Here is a 19,128-nt window from a genome sequence, read left to right as displayed (position 1 = left end):
TTATGACACCAAGAGCTAATGCTCACGGTGCTCCCCGTGTGGCAGGCGTCACGGGCACCGGCCCACCTCATCCTCACAATAAGAAGGCGGCAAGCCACTGTTACTCCTTTTACTGACCCTGAGGGCAAGGAGTTTGAGTGACGAACACAAGGTCACAAGACTGGTGAGCAGGGGCAGGAGGACCACACCCAGCTCTATTGCCACAGATGGCCTCATGTCCCTTACGGATTCAAAGGTCTTGAGCCAGCTGCTCTGTGCCCACTAGGACTTTTAAGGCTGTGACTGAGGAGAGTATGTGTGTGTCTCTGCTAAGGGCACATGACAGGGACCCTCTGTGCCCCCAACTTAAATTCTCTTCTAAGATCACGTGGTTAAGCTGTGGCCAATGGTACATCAATGGAGAAATGATATACAGGCCTTCTTTAAAAATGAGTGTGACCTCCCCTTCACCCTTGTCCCCGCACAGGCTGGTGTGCCATCCTGGACCCCACAGGATGCTCAGCACGGCAGAACCACCGGAAGGAGCCTGGCTCACTGACCTAACTCACCCCGGGCTGGTTTCGCCCAGGCTCCTGCATGGGAGAGAAATAAGCTTGTGTTTATGCCACTGTTATTTTGGGTCTTAGCTAAAGGAGCTAAATTATATCCTAATAGGCAACAGGGGAGGTGTGAATAGAGTACTATCAAAGCTCTGAGAAGGGAAAATTGCATGAGAAAATATTTTTATTGATCCCTGTCCTGTGAATGTGTATGCCTGTGTGTGCACGTGTGCACACGTGCACAAGGTCAGGGAAGTGGGGGTTTTAGGAAAACCTGGTACCTACACGAATGGTCCAGATAACCCATTTTCCCTTGCTTTTGGGGCTATGTCTTTCCTTTCTTGCAAACCTCTTACTCAGTGGCTTCTGTTTCAGTCTAATGTCAAATGATCAAAGAGTTGGCCAAGTGTGGGAAGGACGCGAGAGATCCAGACGGCCGTTCCCCAGGCCAGAGTCCTCTGCAAGCTGGCGCTGTTCCTGGGTTTCTTACGTTCATCTGAATCTTAGTTGACTGTGAATTTTCAAGCAAAATGAAGGAAAATAAAGCCCATGAATACTGCATCTGGCTCAGGTGAAAGCGCTAGACCTGAGAGCTGCTTCAAACTGATCGCAGACTGTGATCAGAACTGCCCCACCCACCCACGCTGCCGGTCTCCCCATCCAAGCACCCCAGTGACTAGCCTTGTGTACGTCTGCACGTACTCAACAGGCTTTTTACATAGGAGCTGTATAGGTTATTTGTTGTTTTCACTTACGCATGTATACCGACAATTTCATAGTTACCATCTGAGTTTTATGTAGAACTAATCAACATAAAAAGAACTTTTAGGCCATCGAGTATTGGGACAGTTTGCTACTAGGTAACAGCCAATCAACACGGATAAAGATAGGAAAAAGCAATAAAAATGGCCAACAAACAAATCTAAAGATCCTGAATCTGACTCATAATTGAAGAAACACAGACCAAAACAAAGAGCTATTGCATCTGGTAGAAACTGTGACAGCTCCCAGCACCCGTGAAGGTGCAGAGGGGTCAGCACTGCCACATGCGGTGGATTTTGGAGGTTCTCCGGCGATATCAGTGGTGGGCGTGTGTGTGCGTGTGGCACCCCAGACCCACTCCAGCCTTTTAGTGTGACTGTCCGCACCGCAGAGGCAGTAGTTACAAACCGCGTTTCCCAGGCTCCCCTGGGTGAGATGTCCAGATGTGAGCTGGGTTCTGCTAGCTCGTGAGTCTGACGAGGACCCGCGCCGCTGCTGGCAAACACGCTGGCTCAGCCTGCCCGGGAACCGGTCTGCCACCTGCTGCCATGCTGAGCACGGAGCCCCTGCTCGGGGGTGAAATCAGCAGGCTCTGTGGTCTCTGCTGCTCCACAGGCCCCCAGTGTGCCTCCCCGCGAGTGCGCGCTGAGCCTCTGCAAACCTGGAAGGAATGGGGTGATCTGAGATGGAGGCTGACCGAAACCCCCGCATTCACGCAGAGGCCGACGTGCCAGGCCAGACAAGGCACGGGGCAGAATCCGGGTGGCTGACAGGTTAACTGTTCCCCGGAGCTTTTCTCAGGAATGCCTTGGCCTATCTGCACCACATGGTGTATTATCTTTCTCAGGGATGCTGTACATCAGTGGTCCCCAGCCTCTGTGGCACCAGAGACCGGTGCTCCTATGAGAATCTAACGCCTGGAGATCTGAGACGGAGCCGAGGCGGTGATGCTGGCACTGGAGAGCGGCTGCACATACAGATGAAGCTGCGCCCGCTCGCCCGCTGCTCACCTCCTGCTGTGCGGCCCGGTTCCTGACAGGCAACTGATGGTACCGGTCTGTGGCCCTGGGTTGGGGACCCCTGATGTAAATGCTGTACGATACGCCTTCGCCACACACACCAAGCAACCACTGCCACAGCTGTGGCCAGGGGCCAGCCCCATTCCTACCTCGTTTTTTCTCAATAAAGATCCCACTGCTCTTTCTAAGAAGGTGAGAAGCCAACTATCAAGTATGTACGATGTCATTATTCGTCACTGTAGGAAACGCAACACGTTCCGCCAGCCCCGCAGCCTCCAAACACTGATGTTAACCAAGATGCAAGGTGGGCTCCCCCGGAAACTCTCTCATCTCCGTCCTCTCTTCCTCTCCCAAAGTCCCTTCGGCTCCCGGAGCTCAGAGCCCCCGCTCTCCCCCGCATGAGGTCCTCCTCTGTGTCGGCAAACACTACGGCCTCACTGGCTCTACAAAAACCTATCTCGTCCAGCTGCCTTTTTAGACCTTTTTCTTTGTTACTTGACGCTTCCAAAGAGCACACGCCTGCTCAGGCCACCGCCTCCCAGCCCTGGCTGAGCCTGGTCCCCCGGCGACCAGATCCACTGCTTTCAGTCCAAATGGACACAGTGCCATTGACCATCCTGCCTATGTCTTATTTCAACAAAATGGCAAAAGCAACATAAACTCACAAACACCAACAATAATACGGTGGACTACTAAAGAGCGATTAAAACGGAAGTTCAGTTTGGAAGAGCATTAGGATATGCTTGCAATATGAGTTACAGAAAAGCCGCGCATGTGGCACCATCTCAACTATACACATTTAGAATGACTAGCGGAAAAAAAGTGTTACTTCTGGGTAGTGGAATTATAGGTTATTTTTGTTTTTTCTTTTAACTGTTCTGTATTTTAAAGGAGCCTTAAAAAACTCTGGGAAAATAAAAAGGGACATTTCTCTGGGCTGCCCCCTGCTGGTGGGTTCCAGTAACGTCAAGGTGAAGCTGAGCTTTGTGCCCCTCCCCACACTACCTCAGCCCCCTTCCTGTGTAGTTCTCTCTCTCCTTTTTTTTTGGTCTGAGTTTCTGATTTTCTTTCCAATTTTGCAATCCCTTTTCTATTTTGATCGTGTAAATACTTTCTCACGTAATTTATTTTGATTAACACATGTTGGGTCCTAGGTATTTTCAAATGTTTACAATTCTTAGCAATTTGTGTCTCTTCCCAGGACCTCTGCCTGCCTGGTCAGTATCAGGAAGTCACTGTGGCCCAGGACCCACCGAAAGCCCCATGGAAGTGGCTCGCGAGTCAGGCACTGGAACCCTGGTGCGCGTGTCGGGGTGCTCTCTGGTGGGGAGATGCGGTGGGCTGCCCAGTGCCCTTGGCCTCATGAGTGGGAGCTGACAGCTGTGGGGTGCCTGTGAGGAGCATGAGCCCAGGGAGCGGCAAGAGTTGGAAGGCTGCAGCAGTGTCTGGACGAGCGTCTGCGGGCTTGAACCCGGAGCCAGCTGGGCTGTAGCAAAACGAACTGAGCAGGGCTTCCTGCCGGATAAGTCGGACTCCTGGTTCCCAACATGGGTGACCAGGTGAATCGTGGTGTCATCAAGTTAGGCAGTGAACACAGGCACATATGGAAGCAGGTTATGAGGAGACCTAGGTTTTGAATAAATTGAATGTGGAATAGCCTCGGAACATCCCTAAAAAAAGTATAACAGGCAGCAGAAAATAAAGGTTGGAGACTGGAGTGTCACCAAGGCTCGGGTGCAGGTGAGCCGAGGGGAGCGGGGAGCTGCTCTGGGAGCACATGCAGAATAAAGACAGCAGTGAGGGGAGACAGAAGCGGGCACACCAGCCCTAACGGGACAGGCCCTGCAAGAGGCGCTCACGGCGGAGCCAGAAAGGAAGTCAGAACGAACATCCCGGAGCATGTCATCAGAGGTGACAAGGACGAGCTTCCAGAACGAGCGGGAGTGACTGATAACTGGACCAAGAGGACCAGTAACGTGAGGACGCAGACTGCATTACTTGGTCTGGCAGAGCTGGACTGCAGCGGGCTGAGCAGCGCCTGGGGGCTGGGGAGCGAGAGCGGCCCGTGACGGAAGTGTGGGTGAGACAGACGCTGGAGACGGAGCCAGGAGAGCCGCATCGGGCAAGAGCCAAGGGACGAACTGCGACCACCTGGGCAGGGCGCTCGGCACAGGACCCACCACGCAGCAGGAGTTCGAGCAACGTGAGTTGTTACCACATGTAAGAATTTCTAAACCTTACTGGGCCTGGGGATACAGTAAGCAGACGAGACAAAGCCCTGCCCAAGGGGCTGACATTCTCGTGGGGGAGACGACGAGAAACAAATAACTGAATGTACGGTACAGCCGATAGCGGTAAACGCGGAGAAAAAAGAAACAAGGGAGACAGACATGCTGAAGTTGGAAATAAAGTTCAGATCAGGTGGCCTGGGAGCGCCTCGCCGAGAAGGCGACTTTTAAGGAGAGACCCAAAGGAAGTGAGAGTACCTATACTTAGAAGTAGGGAATAGTAGTGATCATCACTATTGTCATTAGCATTCTTAATACCTCGTCGTTACAGTGACGGATTGTTACTATGTTGCCACTACCACCTTTGCCACAATTGACATTATCATCATCGCTGCCATCTCTAGAATGCCTGGGAAGGAACCTGTAACCTGATATTCCGTCACTGCTGGCTGGTAGGCTCCTGAGAGCTGGTAAGGCAGAGGCCAAGCTGCAGATGTGAATGGGTCTCGTGCGCAGTCACTGCAAACAAAAAGTTGCTTCACACGCGTGTAAAGGGACGAGGTGGCCAGCGCCAGACTGTGCTTCTGTCCCACCTGCACATGTGGCTGTGCACAGCTTCAGACCCAAAGGGCAGCGACACAGATATTCTGAAGCCTGGATCAACGCGGATGCACACAGTGTGACTTAGAGATCACAAGACAAGAGCACATAATCGAGTTGTGTTTCCGCCAGAGGCTTTATTTGGCTGTCAGAGATAGGACTCAGCCAGCACCACCCGGGAATAATGGAGAAGAATCTGGAATTTCTTGCTATTCGCCCAGCCCAGCACACTGCTGAGAACAGGTGGGTGTGCGACTAGCTCTTACTGGATCACACTGAACAAGGGGGCCGGGTCTGGCCTGTGATGGGTGCGTGCAGCCTTTTAACAGACTGATCTGGACTAATTATCCTTTGCAATTCAGAGAAAATGACTGAAAAAGTAAATGAAGGGAAAGAATCCAAATGCCTGAAGACTTGTCCTATTTTCAATTTGTTTAAATTGCTACAAATTTCTTTCAAGTTACAATAGCGAGCATTCACTGCTTCACAATCACAGGCTTTGGTGGCAGATGGCACATGACAGGAAATATGACCTGTGGGTTTGAAGGACAACCCTATTTTTCAAGTGAGGTAATAGAAAAGTTTTGAAAATATCTTGGATGAGCTTTTTAGGTATATTTATTACCCGAAAGGAGCCAATAAAGTACTTGCTTAATAAAAAAAATCACCTCCAGATCAAAACATAACTTAACCAGCAGTACTACTGCTTAGAATGCAGAATGTTTTCATTAATTCCTTGCACATGTCTGTAGATCACAAGCACTTCCTTCCTGGCTGGAAACCCAAATTAAGCCGCTGTGATGAAAACAGGCCGATCAGGACTTACGGCTTGAGCCAACAGCAATTTTTTATATTTTTAACATTATCACTGCCTCACCATAATACCTACTATAAAACGTTTCATCCATACACAAATACGTATACAAATGTACGTAATCACGTTACATTCGTGCGCGTTGTGTGCTTCTCTGAGGAGCCCAGACACTGACTTCTCAAACTTCATCTAAGTCCCCTTGAAGGGAACGAAAAGTGAAATGCAGCCTAAGGAGAGACTCCAAGTGTGTCAAGCCCTCGGTATGGCCAGCGTCCACCTGCTCCGGGAGTCCCCAGCTGGAGTGGAGAGAGGGAGGCTGAGAACACGGGCCACTCACCGATGTCACTGAACCTGGTGATGATTTAGCAGCGTTTCGTCGCCTTTGCTGGGAAATGCCGTCACGTTGTGGCCAAAGCACTGAAGGACGTCCGTGCTGTGTATGAGCTGCTGAGCCGAGGTGCCCGTCACGTCTGGGGCGTCCCTCAGCCCAGACCGCAGGAGAAACTCGACACAAGCCGCGTGCTGACCCGCGCAGGCCAGGTGCAGGGCTGAGCAGAGACAGAGGTCACACGAACTTAGTGCACGGCGCCAAAGTGACATTGGCCTGGCGAGCAGGCTGCTCCTAATGAAAATACCGATTCTTCCGGCTACACGGATTTTATATTCCCATAGTCCATCTACGTGACTCTGCCTGCACTGGATCAAAACATTTTTTCTTTTGACCTGATTGAGTTGGAAATGGTTTAAGAATAACAAGACCAACTGGCGAGGACTTAAAAGATTTGTTTAAAACAGCAAAGAAAGTTAAGGAAAAATGGGAGACTCTACATGGTATGAAAACATTTTCAGCTTTGTGAATTCCCTGTGTAAGTAATAATCTCACCACGAACAAGAAGGATGTGACAAAAAGAAAAATGGCTGACAAATCTTCCCACTCTGACTAGAAGTCAGCCCCAAAGGGACCCTGGAAGCAGTGACCGTGCCCGTGGCCCTGGGGGAGGGTTAGTCATCTGTGGGTCTGAAGCATTACGAAGCGCCCACTGAAACCCTGGTGAGATGTCCGCTGACACAAAGAACATCCCCGAAGGTTACTCTGAGGTCCAAATCTAAAGAATTAGCTCTCAAGGAGAGCCGCATCGGGCAAGAGCCAAGGGACGAACTGCGACCACCTGGGCAGGGCGCTCGGCACAGGACCCACCACGCAGCAGGAGTTCGAGCAACGTGAGTTGTTACCACATGTAAGAATTTCTAAACCTTACTGGGCCTGCAGATACAGTAAGCAGACGAGACAAAGCCCTGCCCAAGGGGCTGACATTCTCGTGGGGGAGACGACGAGAAACAAATAACTGAATGTACGGTACAGCCGATAGCGGTAAACGCGGAGAAAAAAGAAACAAGGGAGACAGACATGCTGAAGTTGGAAATAAAGTTCAGATCAGGTGGCCTGGGAGCGCCTCGCCGAGAAGGCGACTTTTAAGGAGAGACCCAAAGGAAGTGAGAGTACCTATACTTAGAAGTAGGGAATAGTAGTGATCATCACTATTGTCATTAGCATTCTTAATACCTCGTCGTTACAGTGACGGATTGTTACTATGTTGCCACTACCACCTTTGCCACAATTGACATTATCATCATCGCTGCCATCTCTAGAATGCCTGGGAACGAACCTGTAACCTGATATTCCGTCACTGCTGGCTGGTAGGCTCCTGAGAGCTGGTAAGGCAGAGGCCAAGCTGCAGATGTGAATGGGTCTCGTGCGCAGTCACTGCAAACAAAAAGTTGCTTCACACGCGTGTAAAGGGACGAGGTGGCCAGCGCCAGACTGTGCTTCTGTCCCACCTGCACATGTGGCTGTGCACAGCTTCAGACCCAAAGGGCAGCGACACAGATATTCTGAAGCCTGGATCAACGCGGATGCACACAGTGTGACTTAGAGATCACAAGACAAGAGCACATAATCGAGTTGTGTTTCCGCCAGAGGCTTTATTTGGCTGTCAGAGATAGGACTCAGCCAGCACCACCCGGGAATAATGGAGAAGAATCTGGAATTTCTTGCTATTCGCCCAGCCCAGCACACTGCTGAGAACAGGTGGGTGTGCGACTAGCTCTTACTGGATCACACTGAACAAGGGGGCCGGGTCTGGCCTGTGATGGGTGCGTGCAGCCTTTTAACAGACTGATCTGGACTAATTATCCTTTGCAATTCAGAGAAAATGACTGAAAAAGTAAATGAAGGGAAAGAATCCAAATGCCTGAAGACTTGTCCTATTTTCAATTTGTTTAAATTGCTACAAATTTCTTTCAAGTTACAATAGCGAGCATTCACTGCTTCACAATCACAGGCTTTGGTGGCAGATGGCACATGACAGGAAATATGACCTGTGGGTTTGAAGGACAACCCTATTTTTCAAGTGAGGTAATAGAAAAGTTTTGAAAATATCTTGGATGAGCTTTTTAGGTATATTTATTACCCGAAAGGAGCCAATAAAGTACTTGCTTAATAAAAAAAATCACCTCCAGATCAAAACATAACTTAACCAGCAGTACTACTGCTTAGAATGCAGAATGTTTTCATTAATTCCTTGCACATGTCTGTGTAAGTAGATCAAAAGCACTTCCTTCCTGGCTGGAAACCCAAATTAAGCCGCTGTGATGAAAACAGGCCGATCAGGACTTACGGCTTGAGCCAACAGCAATTTTTTATATTTTTAACATTATCACTGCCTCACCATAATACCTACTATAAAACGTTTCATCCATACACAAATACGTATACAAATGTACGTAATCACGTTACATTCGTGCGCGTTGTGTGCTTCTCTGAGGAGCCCAGACACTGACTTCCCAAACTTCATCTAAGTCCCCTTGAAGGGAACGAAAAGTGAAATGCAGCCTAAGGAGAGACTCCAAGTGTGTCAAGCCCTCGGTGTGGCCAGCGTCCACCTGCTCCGGGAGTCCCCAGCTGGAGTGGAGAGAGGGAGGCTGAGAACACGGGCCACTCACCGATGTCACTGAACCTGGTGATGATTTAGCAGCGTTTCGTCGCCTTTGCTGGGAAATGCCGTCACGTTGTGGCCAAAGCACTGAAGGACGTCTGTGCTGTGTATGAGCTGCTGAGCCGAGGTGCCCGTCACGTCTGGGGCGTCCCTCAGCCCAGACCGCAGGAGAAACTCGACACAAGCCGCGTGCTGACCCGCGCAGGCCAGGTGCAGGGCTGAGCAGAGACAGAGGTCACACGAACTTAGTGCACGGCGCCAAAGTGACATTGGCCTGGCGAGCAGGCTGCTCCTAATGAAAATACCGATTCTTCCGGCTACACGGATTTTATATTCCCATAGTCCATCTACGTGACTCTGCCTGCACTGGATCAAAACATTTTTTCTTTTGACCAGATTGAGTTGGAAATGGTTTAAGAATAACAAGACCAACTGGCGAGGACTTAAAAGATTTGTCTAAAACAGCAAAGAAAGTTAAGGAAAAATGGGAGACTCTACATGGTATGAAAACATTTTCAGCTTTGTGAATTCCCTGTGTAAGTAATAATCTCACCACGAACAAGAAGGATGTGACAAAAAGAAAAATGGCTGACAAATCTTCCCACTCTGACTAGAAGTCAGCCCTGAAGGGACCCTGGAAGCAGTGACCGTGCCCGTGGCCCTGGGGGAGGGTTAGTCATCTGTGGGTCTGAAGCATTACGAAGCGCCCACTGAAACCCTGGTGAGATGTCCGCTGACACAAAGAACATCCCCGAAGGTTACTCTGAGGTCCAAATCTAAAGAATTAGCTCTCAAAATATCCTTCTCGGCCCCAAATTTAGAAAACTGTAGTGATTATAGTTTTTAAATACACTTCAAAGAGAGATGACCTATGAAGAATCTACATGACACCTGGATAGCCGGCGGCATCATGGACAAAGATACAAAATGCTTTTATGTCACATGTACTGTTATGGTTTAAAACAGTAAGAACAATCATAACAGCAGTAGTGGTGAGCAGGCATCATCATCGCCATGGTAACAGCAGTACTGTTACAGCTTTGTAAACAAAAGATGTTATTGGAAAGTAAAGTTGCTGAGCTACTCGGCATCAACACCAATGTTTTTAAAAGTCTGTGTATTGCTTACGTTCCTTTATAAGTAACTTCCAAGGCACACATACAAACACGTCGTACCTGATCGCTTTCTGTCATCCTCAGCGTTGAGGTTGGCGCCCAAGGAAACGAGCGTCTGAACTGTGTTCACGTGTCCTTCCTGAGGGTTGAAATAAACTCATTAGCACCGTGACAAGGGCCTTTAAACACAAACTCCACCGCATATATTAGGTCCTTTTTCTAAAGCACTCAACTGCTAAAACTGAGTTTCCCCATCTAAGGGAAAACTCGTCACATCGCTCTCAAAGTCCAATACCAACCTGTAAAGACAAGTCTGGGTAACAGTTATCAGGGCACAGACGACCCACTCTGCAGGCCGAAGCATGCACTAATACACTGGGGTTCCCTTCAGTGTGAGGGGTGCGTTGTGACCTATACAGAACACACAATCCCAAATGTTCCCAGGCAAACACAGGCTTTGCCAAATCTTTTAGGGCAGATAGACCAGAATAGACAGCGACCTCCCTTGGGAATCCTGTCACAGCTGGCCGTGACACTCACGAGGCAATTTACACACTTTCTGTCCAGCCAGTTAGTCCCAGGGTGTACTGAGATTAAAATCAAGGCTGTAGGTTCCCTCTTCCCATGGCTGGACCCACCAGCTTCTCACGCCCCGTGACTGCAGACCATGCTCCCAGCCCACCGCCATCTGTCCCTCCAATTCCTCACAGAGGAATGCAGGCAGGGGAGTGTAGTTCACCAGAAAATATTTATTCTTGTTGCTAGAAGAACAAGTAAAGGCAGGTTGCTAATCTTGTTAAAGGTAATATGGAAAATACTCCTGGCATTTAAAACGGGAGGATGCAAGCGGTGGCTCTTCTGGTGAAAACTTTCTGCATGTCTTGAACATTTTACACCCTGGAGAGCCCAGTAAGTGCAGTTCCCTTGCTTCCTTACCTTATGAAACCCACCATTAAGGATAGAGAGCAATGGATTTTTATGGCTTCTCATGACACTATTCTTAAAGACAAAAAACGGTGAGAGGAAACATAAAGCCCAAGCATCATGTGGAATGAGTGGTGTTCTCAGTTTTTACCTAACGACAAATAAAGGCAGGTTTCTATTTAAAAGAACACAGGACTTCAGAGCCATGACATTTCAGGAGCGTGTCACAGGCAATTTCTTCCGGAGATGGAGCTGAAGAAACAGGACTATGGAGCTACCCATCTGTGGGGTACGGCAAGCCTAACGAAGCAGGGACACTCTCGTGAAAGGAAACAAACCTTAGCTGCATAATGAAGTGCTGTGAGGTGGGTTGACGTTGCCCTCACGTCTACATCAATGCCAAGGTCGGACACCAAGAACTGGATGGCTTCGTCCTGCCCGGTGACTGCTGCCCTGTGCACAGCCTGGGCCCCCAGGGAGTCCTCGGCGGAAACGCAAGCCTAGTAGATTGGGGACACAGGAACAAAACTAAGAAGCAGAGGAACCAGGGTCTGTGGACATCTGGCATCTTGGCTAAACGTTGTTGTCTGTGTACTTTTTTCTGGGCAGATGCTATACAGCTTTTACCAGATTCCTCAATGACTCTCTAAACAAACAAACAGTGCACTCAGTGAGAAGAGTTTATTATTACTAGAAAACAGCTGTTTATTGAACACTTACTTTGCTAACTGCTTTATGTACACTATATTATTTAGTTCTTAGAGTGACTCTGAAGAATTTTAATTCGTCTCCATTTTACACATGGGAACATTGATGCTTAAAGAGATCAAGGCGTCCGTCCACAGGGGGCGCGGCAGTGCTGGGATTTGAACCCGGGATCTGAATAACTATGGTTTCTGTTTATCCTATGACCTAAAACTCATAGGAAGAACCAAACGGATAAAACCAAACCATTGCTGTACCTTATGTTTCTCGAGGAGCAGCCTGGCTATGTCGATGTGCCCACACTGAATCGCATCCATAAAGGGGGTGAGGCCACACCTGTCTCTGCAGTCTGGTTCATACTGACACCTGGAGCCCAAACCCAGAACAAAAGAGCTGAGAAAAGCTACCGCTTGGCACCGAATGGACAGTTGTTGACGCTTGACCGCCTGCAGGAGATGGCACGCCTCGCTACAGAGCTGTGGAACCCTGGAGCCCTCGCTCTGTCCCCTCCCATCTCAGCATCGGAATCCAGCTCAACAGCACGTGGACTTTCCCCAGCAAACCTGCTCCTCTTCTAACCTTCCTCATCCCATTTATGGACCATCACCGCTCCAGCGTCTCATGCCAGAAGCCGTGAAGTCATCCCTTAGCCCTCATGACCGAGCTATTACCAAAACCTCTGTATCTTTAAAACTGTATCTTTCTCTCCTTCTCCGCGTTCACCCCTTAAGACCAAGTCAAGAGACAAAAGCCTCTTAACATTTTTTGCCCACCTCAGCTCCCACCTTGCCAATCCATTATATCACAGCTACCAGAATAACCTTTTCACCATGTAACTTGGGTATGACTGCTCCTGCTCAAAACCTTTAACAACGCACTTCCAAAAAACAAAGGATAAACTCTGAAACCTCGACGTGACCTGCAATGGTCAGGATAATGTGGCATCAACTTACCTCTCCAAGTTTCTCTCGCTCACAATCCCCAGGCTTACGGCAACCTACCTTCTTCCTGTTCCTACCTTCTCGGTCCTTATTTCCCAGTCTAACTTTCTTTATGGTCCGACCTCCCACCTGTCCTATCTTCTTCCATTCCCACCTTCCTCATGGTCCTACCTGTCCTTCCATCATCTTGGTTCCGTCTCCCACCTGTCCTATCTTCTTTTGTTCCTACCTTCTTCCTGGTCCTATTTATCCCACCATCTTCTCAGTCCCACCTCCCACTTGTCTCATCATACGTTCCAACCTTCTTCCGTGCCTACCTCCTTCCTGTTTTATCTTCTGTCTGAAGTTCTTCCTGTCCGTCCATCTTCTCAGTTCCACCTGGCACCTGTCTCTTCTTCTTTCGTTCCTACCTTCCTCACGGTCCTACGTGTCCCACCTTCTTCTTGGTCTGAGCCACTTCCTGGCCCTATCTGTCCTCCCATCTTTTCGGGTTCCACCTGCCACCTGTCCTTTCTTCCGTTCCTATCTACTTCGTGGTTCTAGTGGTCCTCCTACCTCTTCGGTGCGACCAGCACCTGTCCTTTTTTCCGTTCCAACCTATTTCGTGGTCCTTCCATCTTCTCGGTCCTGCCAGCCATCTCTCATCTTCTTTTGTTCCTACCTTCCTCGTGGTCCTAACACGTCCCACCTTCTTCTTGGTCCCACCCGTCCAACTTGTTGTATCTACTTTTGTGCCTGCGATCTTCACGGTTCTACCTTTTTCATGGTCTGGTCTCGCCTCCCATCTGTCCTATCTTTTTCCTTCTTACTTACTTCACGGTCCTGTCCTCCCATGTTCTCAGTTCCATATGCCACCTGTCTCATCTTCTTTTGTTCCTATCTTCCTCATGGCCCTACCTGTCCCCCTTCTTCCTGGCCCTAGCTCCTTCCTGCCCTACCTTCTCAGTCCCACCTGCCACCTGTCCAATCATCTTCTATTCCCACTTTCTTCTCGGTCCTCCTCCTACCTGTCCCACCTTCTTCCTGTCCTTCTCCTCCATACTACCTTTTCTGTTTCTATCTTCTTCCCTCCTTCATTTGCCCAGCGCTTTGCTGGCTTTGCATTTGCTGACGCCCTCTGCTTTTATCTCTCCATTATTCACCTGGCAAACTCCACCTCATTCTTCGAATCGCAGCTTCGGTGTGACCTTGCAGAGGCCTGTCCCCCTCCAGCATCGACAGCACCTCTGCTCCCGTGTCATCACTCTTTCTTTGCAGTGTTCCAGGGCCCCCCATCTGAAAGTAGTGTTCCTATGAAACCTTTTGGAAGCCAAATGGCATAAAGCCAAGGGTATCTCCGGCTTTCTGAAAGTTGGCGTTTGCCACTTCACTTTTATGAAGGACCTACGTTAGTACAGTAACAGCTTTTTTTGTAAAAGTGAAAATCCTCTGCGAATCGTTTTGGCGAAAAGAGGTACGACAGTAGATCTTGCGTATGAGCTAAGTGGGGTAATGCCAACTCGATGTCTCTGCCTGGATGTCTCTCAGGTACATGGGACTCGATGTGTCTGAAAGTGAGACTGTCATCTTCTACCACCAAACCTACTCTTCCCGTCCTCTACCTCGGTAAATGGCACCGGCACCATCACCATCACCATCACCAGGTGCTTAGGTGAGACACCTGAGTCATCCTTCTCCCTCAGTCCCTTTATTCAGTTATTCGCCTAGATCTGTTGATTGCACTCAAGTACCTCCAGATCTGTCTTCGCGCCCACGTCAGCTTTAGCCCAGTCGCCATGATCTCTCATCTCACTGCAACAGCCTCCCGACACCTTGCCCAGCACCCGTTCTGCTTCTCTTGTAGTCCATTCTCTGTTTTGCAATCAGAGGATCTTTGAGAAATGCAAGCGTATTACCCACCCCCTGCTTAAAACGCTTCAATGGCATTTTACATGCTTAGGGTAAAATCCGAAATCCTTCTCGTGGCCTACGATGTTGCACCTGATCGATACCTGGTCTCCCTCTCCCGCCTCACCTCGCACGGTTCTCCCCTCTAGGCCTCAGGCACACCCTGAGCGCCTTCGTTTCTGATGTGCCCTGTGCTTCTTCCCAGCTCTGAGCATTGCGGTCGCGTTATCTCTGCCTGGCACACTCCCCGCCTCCCACTGCTAGCCTCTGTCAGGTAACAGCTGAGGTGTCACCGGGACTGAGATTCCTGACGCCTAAGCTAAGCTGGGTCTCCCTGTCATACGCTCCTGTACGGAGCCTGCAATTCCTCGTAACACCCGCCAGACTCACACGGCTGTGCGGTGTCTGTGAGTTCCCTGAGGGGAAACCAGGCTTGTGTCTGTTGTGGCCCCTGCATCTGATACAGTTCATAGTAGGCATCGAATGAAGAGACAAATATCTGTTGAATGAACAGACAAGTCGATTTTTTTCTCAAGTCAGTTAGCTATTTTTCTTTTATATCCTTTGAGTTATCTGCTTATGTCCTTTGTTCATTTCTTTTTTGGTACTGTAGTTTCTCTTTGAACAATGTCTGAGCTCTTTGTGTAGCATCGATATTAACTCTCATAATTAGTAAATACTTCTTAATTTGCTGTTTTGTTCTTACCTCTGAAGAAGCACCTTTACTGCCTCTAAACAGCCATGCATCGCTGGGAGAAGAGAGTTGAGAATTAGAGCCTTTTAGTGCATATGTGAAATGCTTCCTTCCTCCTGGCACCTGTCTTCAGCCAATCCTTTTAGCTATGATTTACAGGAAGGAGTAATTTTTATTAGGTACATAAAAATTTAGCTGGATAAGGAGTAAAGAAGGATGCTTTTACTGAACGGGTTTACAGCCAACACTGATTATTCTGTCTATAGGAGCACTTTTACGGCAAATTTTTAATCCTAAATTTATCTACTCACTTTTATGATGCAAATCCCTAGGGCCTGTCAGATTTTGCCCAGGAAATGTAAATCACTTTAATAGTAATCCGTGACAATATAACCAGGAATTTAATTCTTCTACTAAAACAGCTATAGGCAATAATAAAGATTGTGACTACTTGTTTTTCTCCACTATTTTGTGAAATGGCTGGACGCTGACTGTTTCTCCAGAAAAGCAGGGGAGCTAGTCTAATTCGCAAGAACAGAAAGGTTTCCTACTCACTGGCAGAGTTTTAAAAAGGATTCCTTGGTCCCTAACTGCCCACGGTAGCTAGAATAATTGTATGCATATTTCCTAAATTATACCATGTCACAGATATTGGCTTTTAAAGAAACTAAAAGCCCTGCATTCTAATTTAGTGTACTATCGAGAAGGCTAAAGATTTCTAAGTGTCTTGATCTGGACTCTTGAGCTCCTTCAAATCCATTTCATCTTATACCACAGCACTTTTGCTTTTTACTAATTTAAAATAATCTACAAATAGTCCAGAGTTAAGGATAATTACTCCAAACAATGAAAACTGTACCCCGAATTTATACTTGGCATTACCACTAGATAAGTAAAATTTACTCAGACTCAGGTGTTGAATTATAAGCACCTAGATTTATTTAAATGTCTAGCACTATAGGTAGGTATTGCTGAGGATTTTTTAAAAATGGTCTCTTTTCCTCCTGCCTTTAATAATAATCACAATGTGAAAACGATCATGAAAATAGCGAGCACTGTGCCAAGAGACTCGCATGCGTCCTGTCCTTAAGCCCTACGACAACCTGTCACGAAGCATTATCATCGTTATCCTGTTGATGAGGAAATTTGATCAAGAGATTGAGTTCCTTATCCAAGGTCAAAGACTGAGTGAGGACCGGCTTAACATCTACCTAGCTGGGGAGGGGGACAAATAAGCATGAAAAGTGAACTAATGCAAGGAAGGAGAGCATGTTAAGTGCTAAGTGACATTAGCTCTATACAAAGTGTTGTCAAAACAGCCCAAAGCTGCTCTTATTTCCTGCCTTCTGTCACCCTCTGGGTCACCCTGACTCAGGGAAGTTTGGCAGCACTGCGGCAACAGGATGCACACCTGTGCCTGTACCCCGTGCGGCTCTGGGCATACCTGCCGTGTGCAGAGGAGTTCTGCCAATCTTGCTCTCTGTCTTCCAGGCAGCTGGGCAAACGGTGAGCAAGTACTGGAGGACTGCAGGGTCGCCTTCTCGGCTGGCGATGTGGAAGCTGTTCCACCCGTCTTTGTTCTTCAGAAGCGGATTGGCACCATGCTCCACGAGGTCCTGGATCACCTCGAGATTCCTCCTCGTGCAAGCCATCATCAGAGGAGTCCTAAGATCAAACAGGACCAGCTGTCAGATCAAAGGGCATTAGCAGCATGTGACCAGGTCTTCAGAAAAACGCACGTCCTCAGCAGAGGCGGAAAACCGAGAGGACTCAGGAGCCAGGAAAACAGCTTGGACTGGCAACTCCTCTGCCTGCCCCGAGGACCCTGGAGGAGACAAGGGGAAAATGACTGAGGCAGGCACGCCCAGAGGAGGAGACCAGGGTGGCAAAGCGGCTTCTGAGCTGGTTTATGGTATGGCACTGAATCGAGGCCGAGCTACTCCGAATCACAAGCAGCCTGTCCTGAAGAATAGCTGCGCAAGAGGCGCTCTGCTGGACTGACCCCATTCACTGCAGTCAGAAACCATTTATGCATCAAATTGCGCTTAAAAGTTTAAAAAGAGCATTCGACACCATGCCTAGCCATAAGCTATATATTGGTGAACCAAGTGAAACAGCATGATTAGTTTCCGAACTGACTTATGCCCACGACTCTGGGGGAGCGAACTACATTCACATCAAGGGAGGTGGCTCTGGCCTTCCTCTGCTCCCTCATAAATGATTTGGGGTACACCACTTCACCTCCATGAGCTTCTGGTTTCTCATCTGCCACATGAGGAAGCTATGGCTCCTGATAAGCGGGGGCTGGTCTCGCTTATCTCCTTACTCACAGGGTTCGAGCCATGTCCGGCCAACGGTGGGAGCTTGGATGAGCTCTAAGGTCTCATCTAGGGCCTACCCTCTATAATCGCTATATTAATTTCCAACGCTACTTTTTTGGGGGTAATATAATAATGATAGCGAACGAGAGATTAAGAGGGAGAAACCCAGAGAAATAGAGGCTGAAATCTTCAAGGGCTTCACAGTGGGACTGACTCTTGAGCAAGGCAGGAAAAGCAGGTGAGGTATTCTAGAAATCTGAAAAGGTGAGAATGCGCAAAAATGTCTCACCATGACTACATCTCCCAAACAGATCAAACAAACCTCATTTCTTTTTTCTTTTTTTTTAGAAGGCTATTTCCTTATCTGCAGAATTGCTTTGAGGAGTGTATGAGGTCTAAGCCTCTTGGAACTGTCTGTAGACTAATTTACTAGCAGCACAAGAAATCAGTCTTGTGCTTAGTCATAGCTAAAATGAAACCCTCGAAACACAACAAGGCCCCCTTTGCTCCCCAGTGGGCAAGTTTCATTTCGGCTGCTGCATATGGCTGCCCGCTGTGTTTCTTATTTCTACCACATCAAGGAACTACTTGCAGGCAGGAACTTCGTTATGTTATGACTCTTAAGACGTTCATAACCTCTAAGGAGCCCATAGTGAGCTCTGCATACAATGCTGACCTAACAGAACACAGCTGGTCTATGTGATGGTGCAGGTGAATGTCTCTACTGTGGAGGTCACCAAAGCTCCACGTGATGAATTCAGAGAGCACCAGCAACACAAATGTACATACAATCTGGTGACATGTGCATACAGATACTGCTTACAGCCAGGACAATTCCTTAGTTTCATTATTGTGCTGCAACTAAGATGTTACCTTTGGGGAGGCCCGGGGAGGGGGGACGGGGACGGAGACATGGGACCTCCCTGCACATTTCTATGCAACTTTCTGCGAACCTATAACTATTTCAAAATAAAAAGTTAAGGCAATGCTGTTGGTGAAGTAACCATTCATTCAGTTAGATGTCCCCAGAAGAACTTCGCATCCTGGGACTCGTGTCATATGTAATATAAACAATTCACTGTTCCATAGTATTCTATTTGATCATATTCTATACTGTTCTCTGCTTCATAAAAAAAAGCAAATGCCTGGACCGAACAGTTAGTTAACCCCCAGGGCAGGAGCAACGTGCCCTCCAGGGGGAGGCTGAGAAGCTGTGCTGTGGTGGCAGACAAAGTACGTGGGAATCTATGACTCTGCGGGGAGGGGTGTCTTTCTGGAACTCCCGCCACCTACCAGTCGGCCTTCTTCAGGCAGTCGACCGCGGCTCCGCGACCCAGCAGGTACCGCACGCAGTCCCGGTGACCCATGGAGGCAGCTTCGTGCAGAGGCCGCTTGTAGTCTCGGTTGGCGGCCTCGATGTCCATGTCCCAGGCCTCGACCAGATAGGCCAGGACGTCCCGACGCCCGTGGCGGGCGGCGCAGTGCAGGAGAGTGTCGCCGGCCGGTCCCGGGCAGACGGCGCGCCCCGCTCCCTGCAGCTCCTCCCGCAGGGCGCAGAGCCGGCCTTCCTGCACCAGCCTGTG

The 19,128-nt window shown here is 48.8% G+C and overlaps 2 protein-coding genes across 5 annotated transcripts in view; one reads left to right on the top strand and one right to left on the bottom strand.

The window, feature by feature from the left end:
- Nucleotides 1–1,310: 1,310 nt before the first annotated feature.
- ANKRD16 (ankyrin repeat domain 16) lies at nucleotides 1,311–19,122 on the bottom strand. 3 transcript variants are annotated; one of them, XR_002777790.1, is made up of 9 exons: nucleotides 18,839–19,120; nucleotides 16,669–16,889; nucleotides 15,237–15,279; nucleotides 11,960–12,068; nucleotides 11,336–11,497; nucleotides 10,134–10,212; nucleotides 8,966–9,176; nucleotides 7,630–7,727; nucleotides 1,311–1,962 (listed from the first exon to the last, which is right to left on the bottom strand). XR_002777790.1 is itself a non-coding variant. In XM_011383330.1 (8 exons), exons 1-7 carry the CDS (start codon nucleotides 18,967–18,969, stop codon nucleotides 8,971–8,973), a joined length of 951 nt encoding a protein of 316 aa, XP_011381632.1. In that variant the 5' UTR covers nucleotides 18,970–19,120; the 3' UTR covers nucleotides 7,556–7,727; nucleotides 8,966–8,970. The 3 variants fall into 3 exon arrangements, 2 of the variants coding, with proteins under 2 accessions (XP_011381632.1, XP_011381634.1); XM_011383330.1 differs by lacking the exon at nucleotides 1,311–1,962 and having other exon boundaries at nucleotides 7,556–7,727; XM_011383332.2 differs by lacking the exons at nucleotides 1,311–1,962; nucleotides 7,630–7,727 and having other exon boundaries at nucleotides 7,926–9,176; nucleotides 18,839–19,122.
- Nucleotides 18,194–19,128, top strand: part of FBXO18 (F-box protein, helicase, 18) — a 41,529-nt gene continuing 40,594 nt past the window's right edge. For both annotated transcript variants that reach the window (XM_023524965.1, XM_023524964.1), the window contains exon 1: nucleotides 18,194–18,197. In XM_023524965.1, coding sequence (XP_023380733.1) covers nucleotide 18,197 — 1 coding nt within the window. In that variant the 5' untranslated portion in view covers nucleotides 18,194–18,196. The remainder of the gene's footprint in view (nucleotides 18,198–19,128) is intronic.

The sequence above is a fragment of the Pteropus vampyrus genome, unplaced genomic scaffold (genome assembly GCF_000151845.1).
Source record: "Pteropus vampyrus isolate Shadow unplaced genomic scaffold, Pvam_2.0 Scaffold513, whole genome shotgun sequence".
NCBI classification, from domain to species: Eukaryota; Metazoa; Chordata; class Mammalia; order Chiroptera; family Pteropodidae; genus Pteropus; species Pteropus vampyrus.
Note: the sequence above shows the minus strand (reverse complement) of the source record. Positions and strands in the feature narration are given on the sequence as shown.

Coding starts and splice junctions, on each gene's coding strand:
- ANKRD16 (XM_011383332.2), bottom strand. CDS start 18,969: ATGGACATCGAGGCCGCCAACCGAGACTACAAGCGGCCTCTGCACGAA. Junction 15,280..16,668: donor AACTCCTCTGCACACGGCAG/GTATGCCCAGAG, acceptor CTCTTCTCCCAG/CGATGCATGGCTGTTTAGAG. Junction 12,069..15,236: donor GTAAAGGTGCTTCTTCAGAG/GTAAGAACAAAA, acceptor TTTGGGCTCCAG/GTGTCAGTATGAACCAGACT.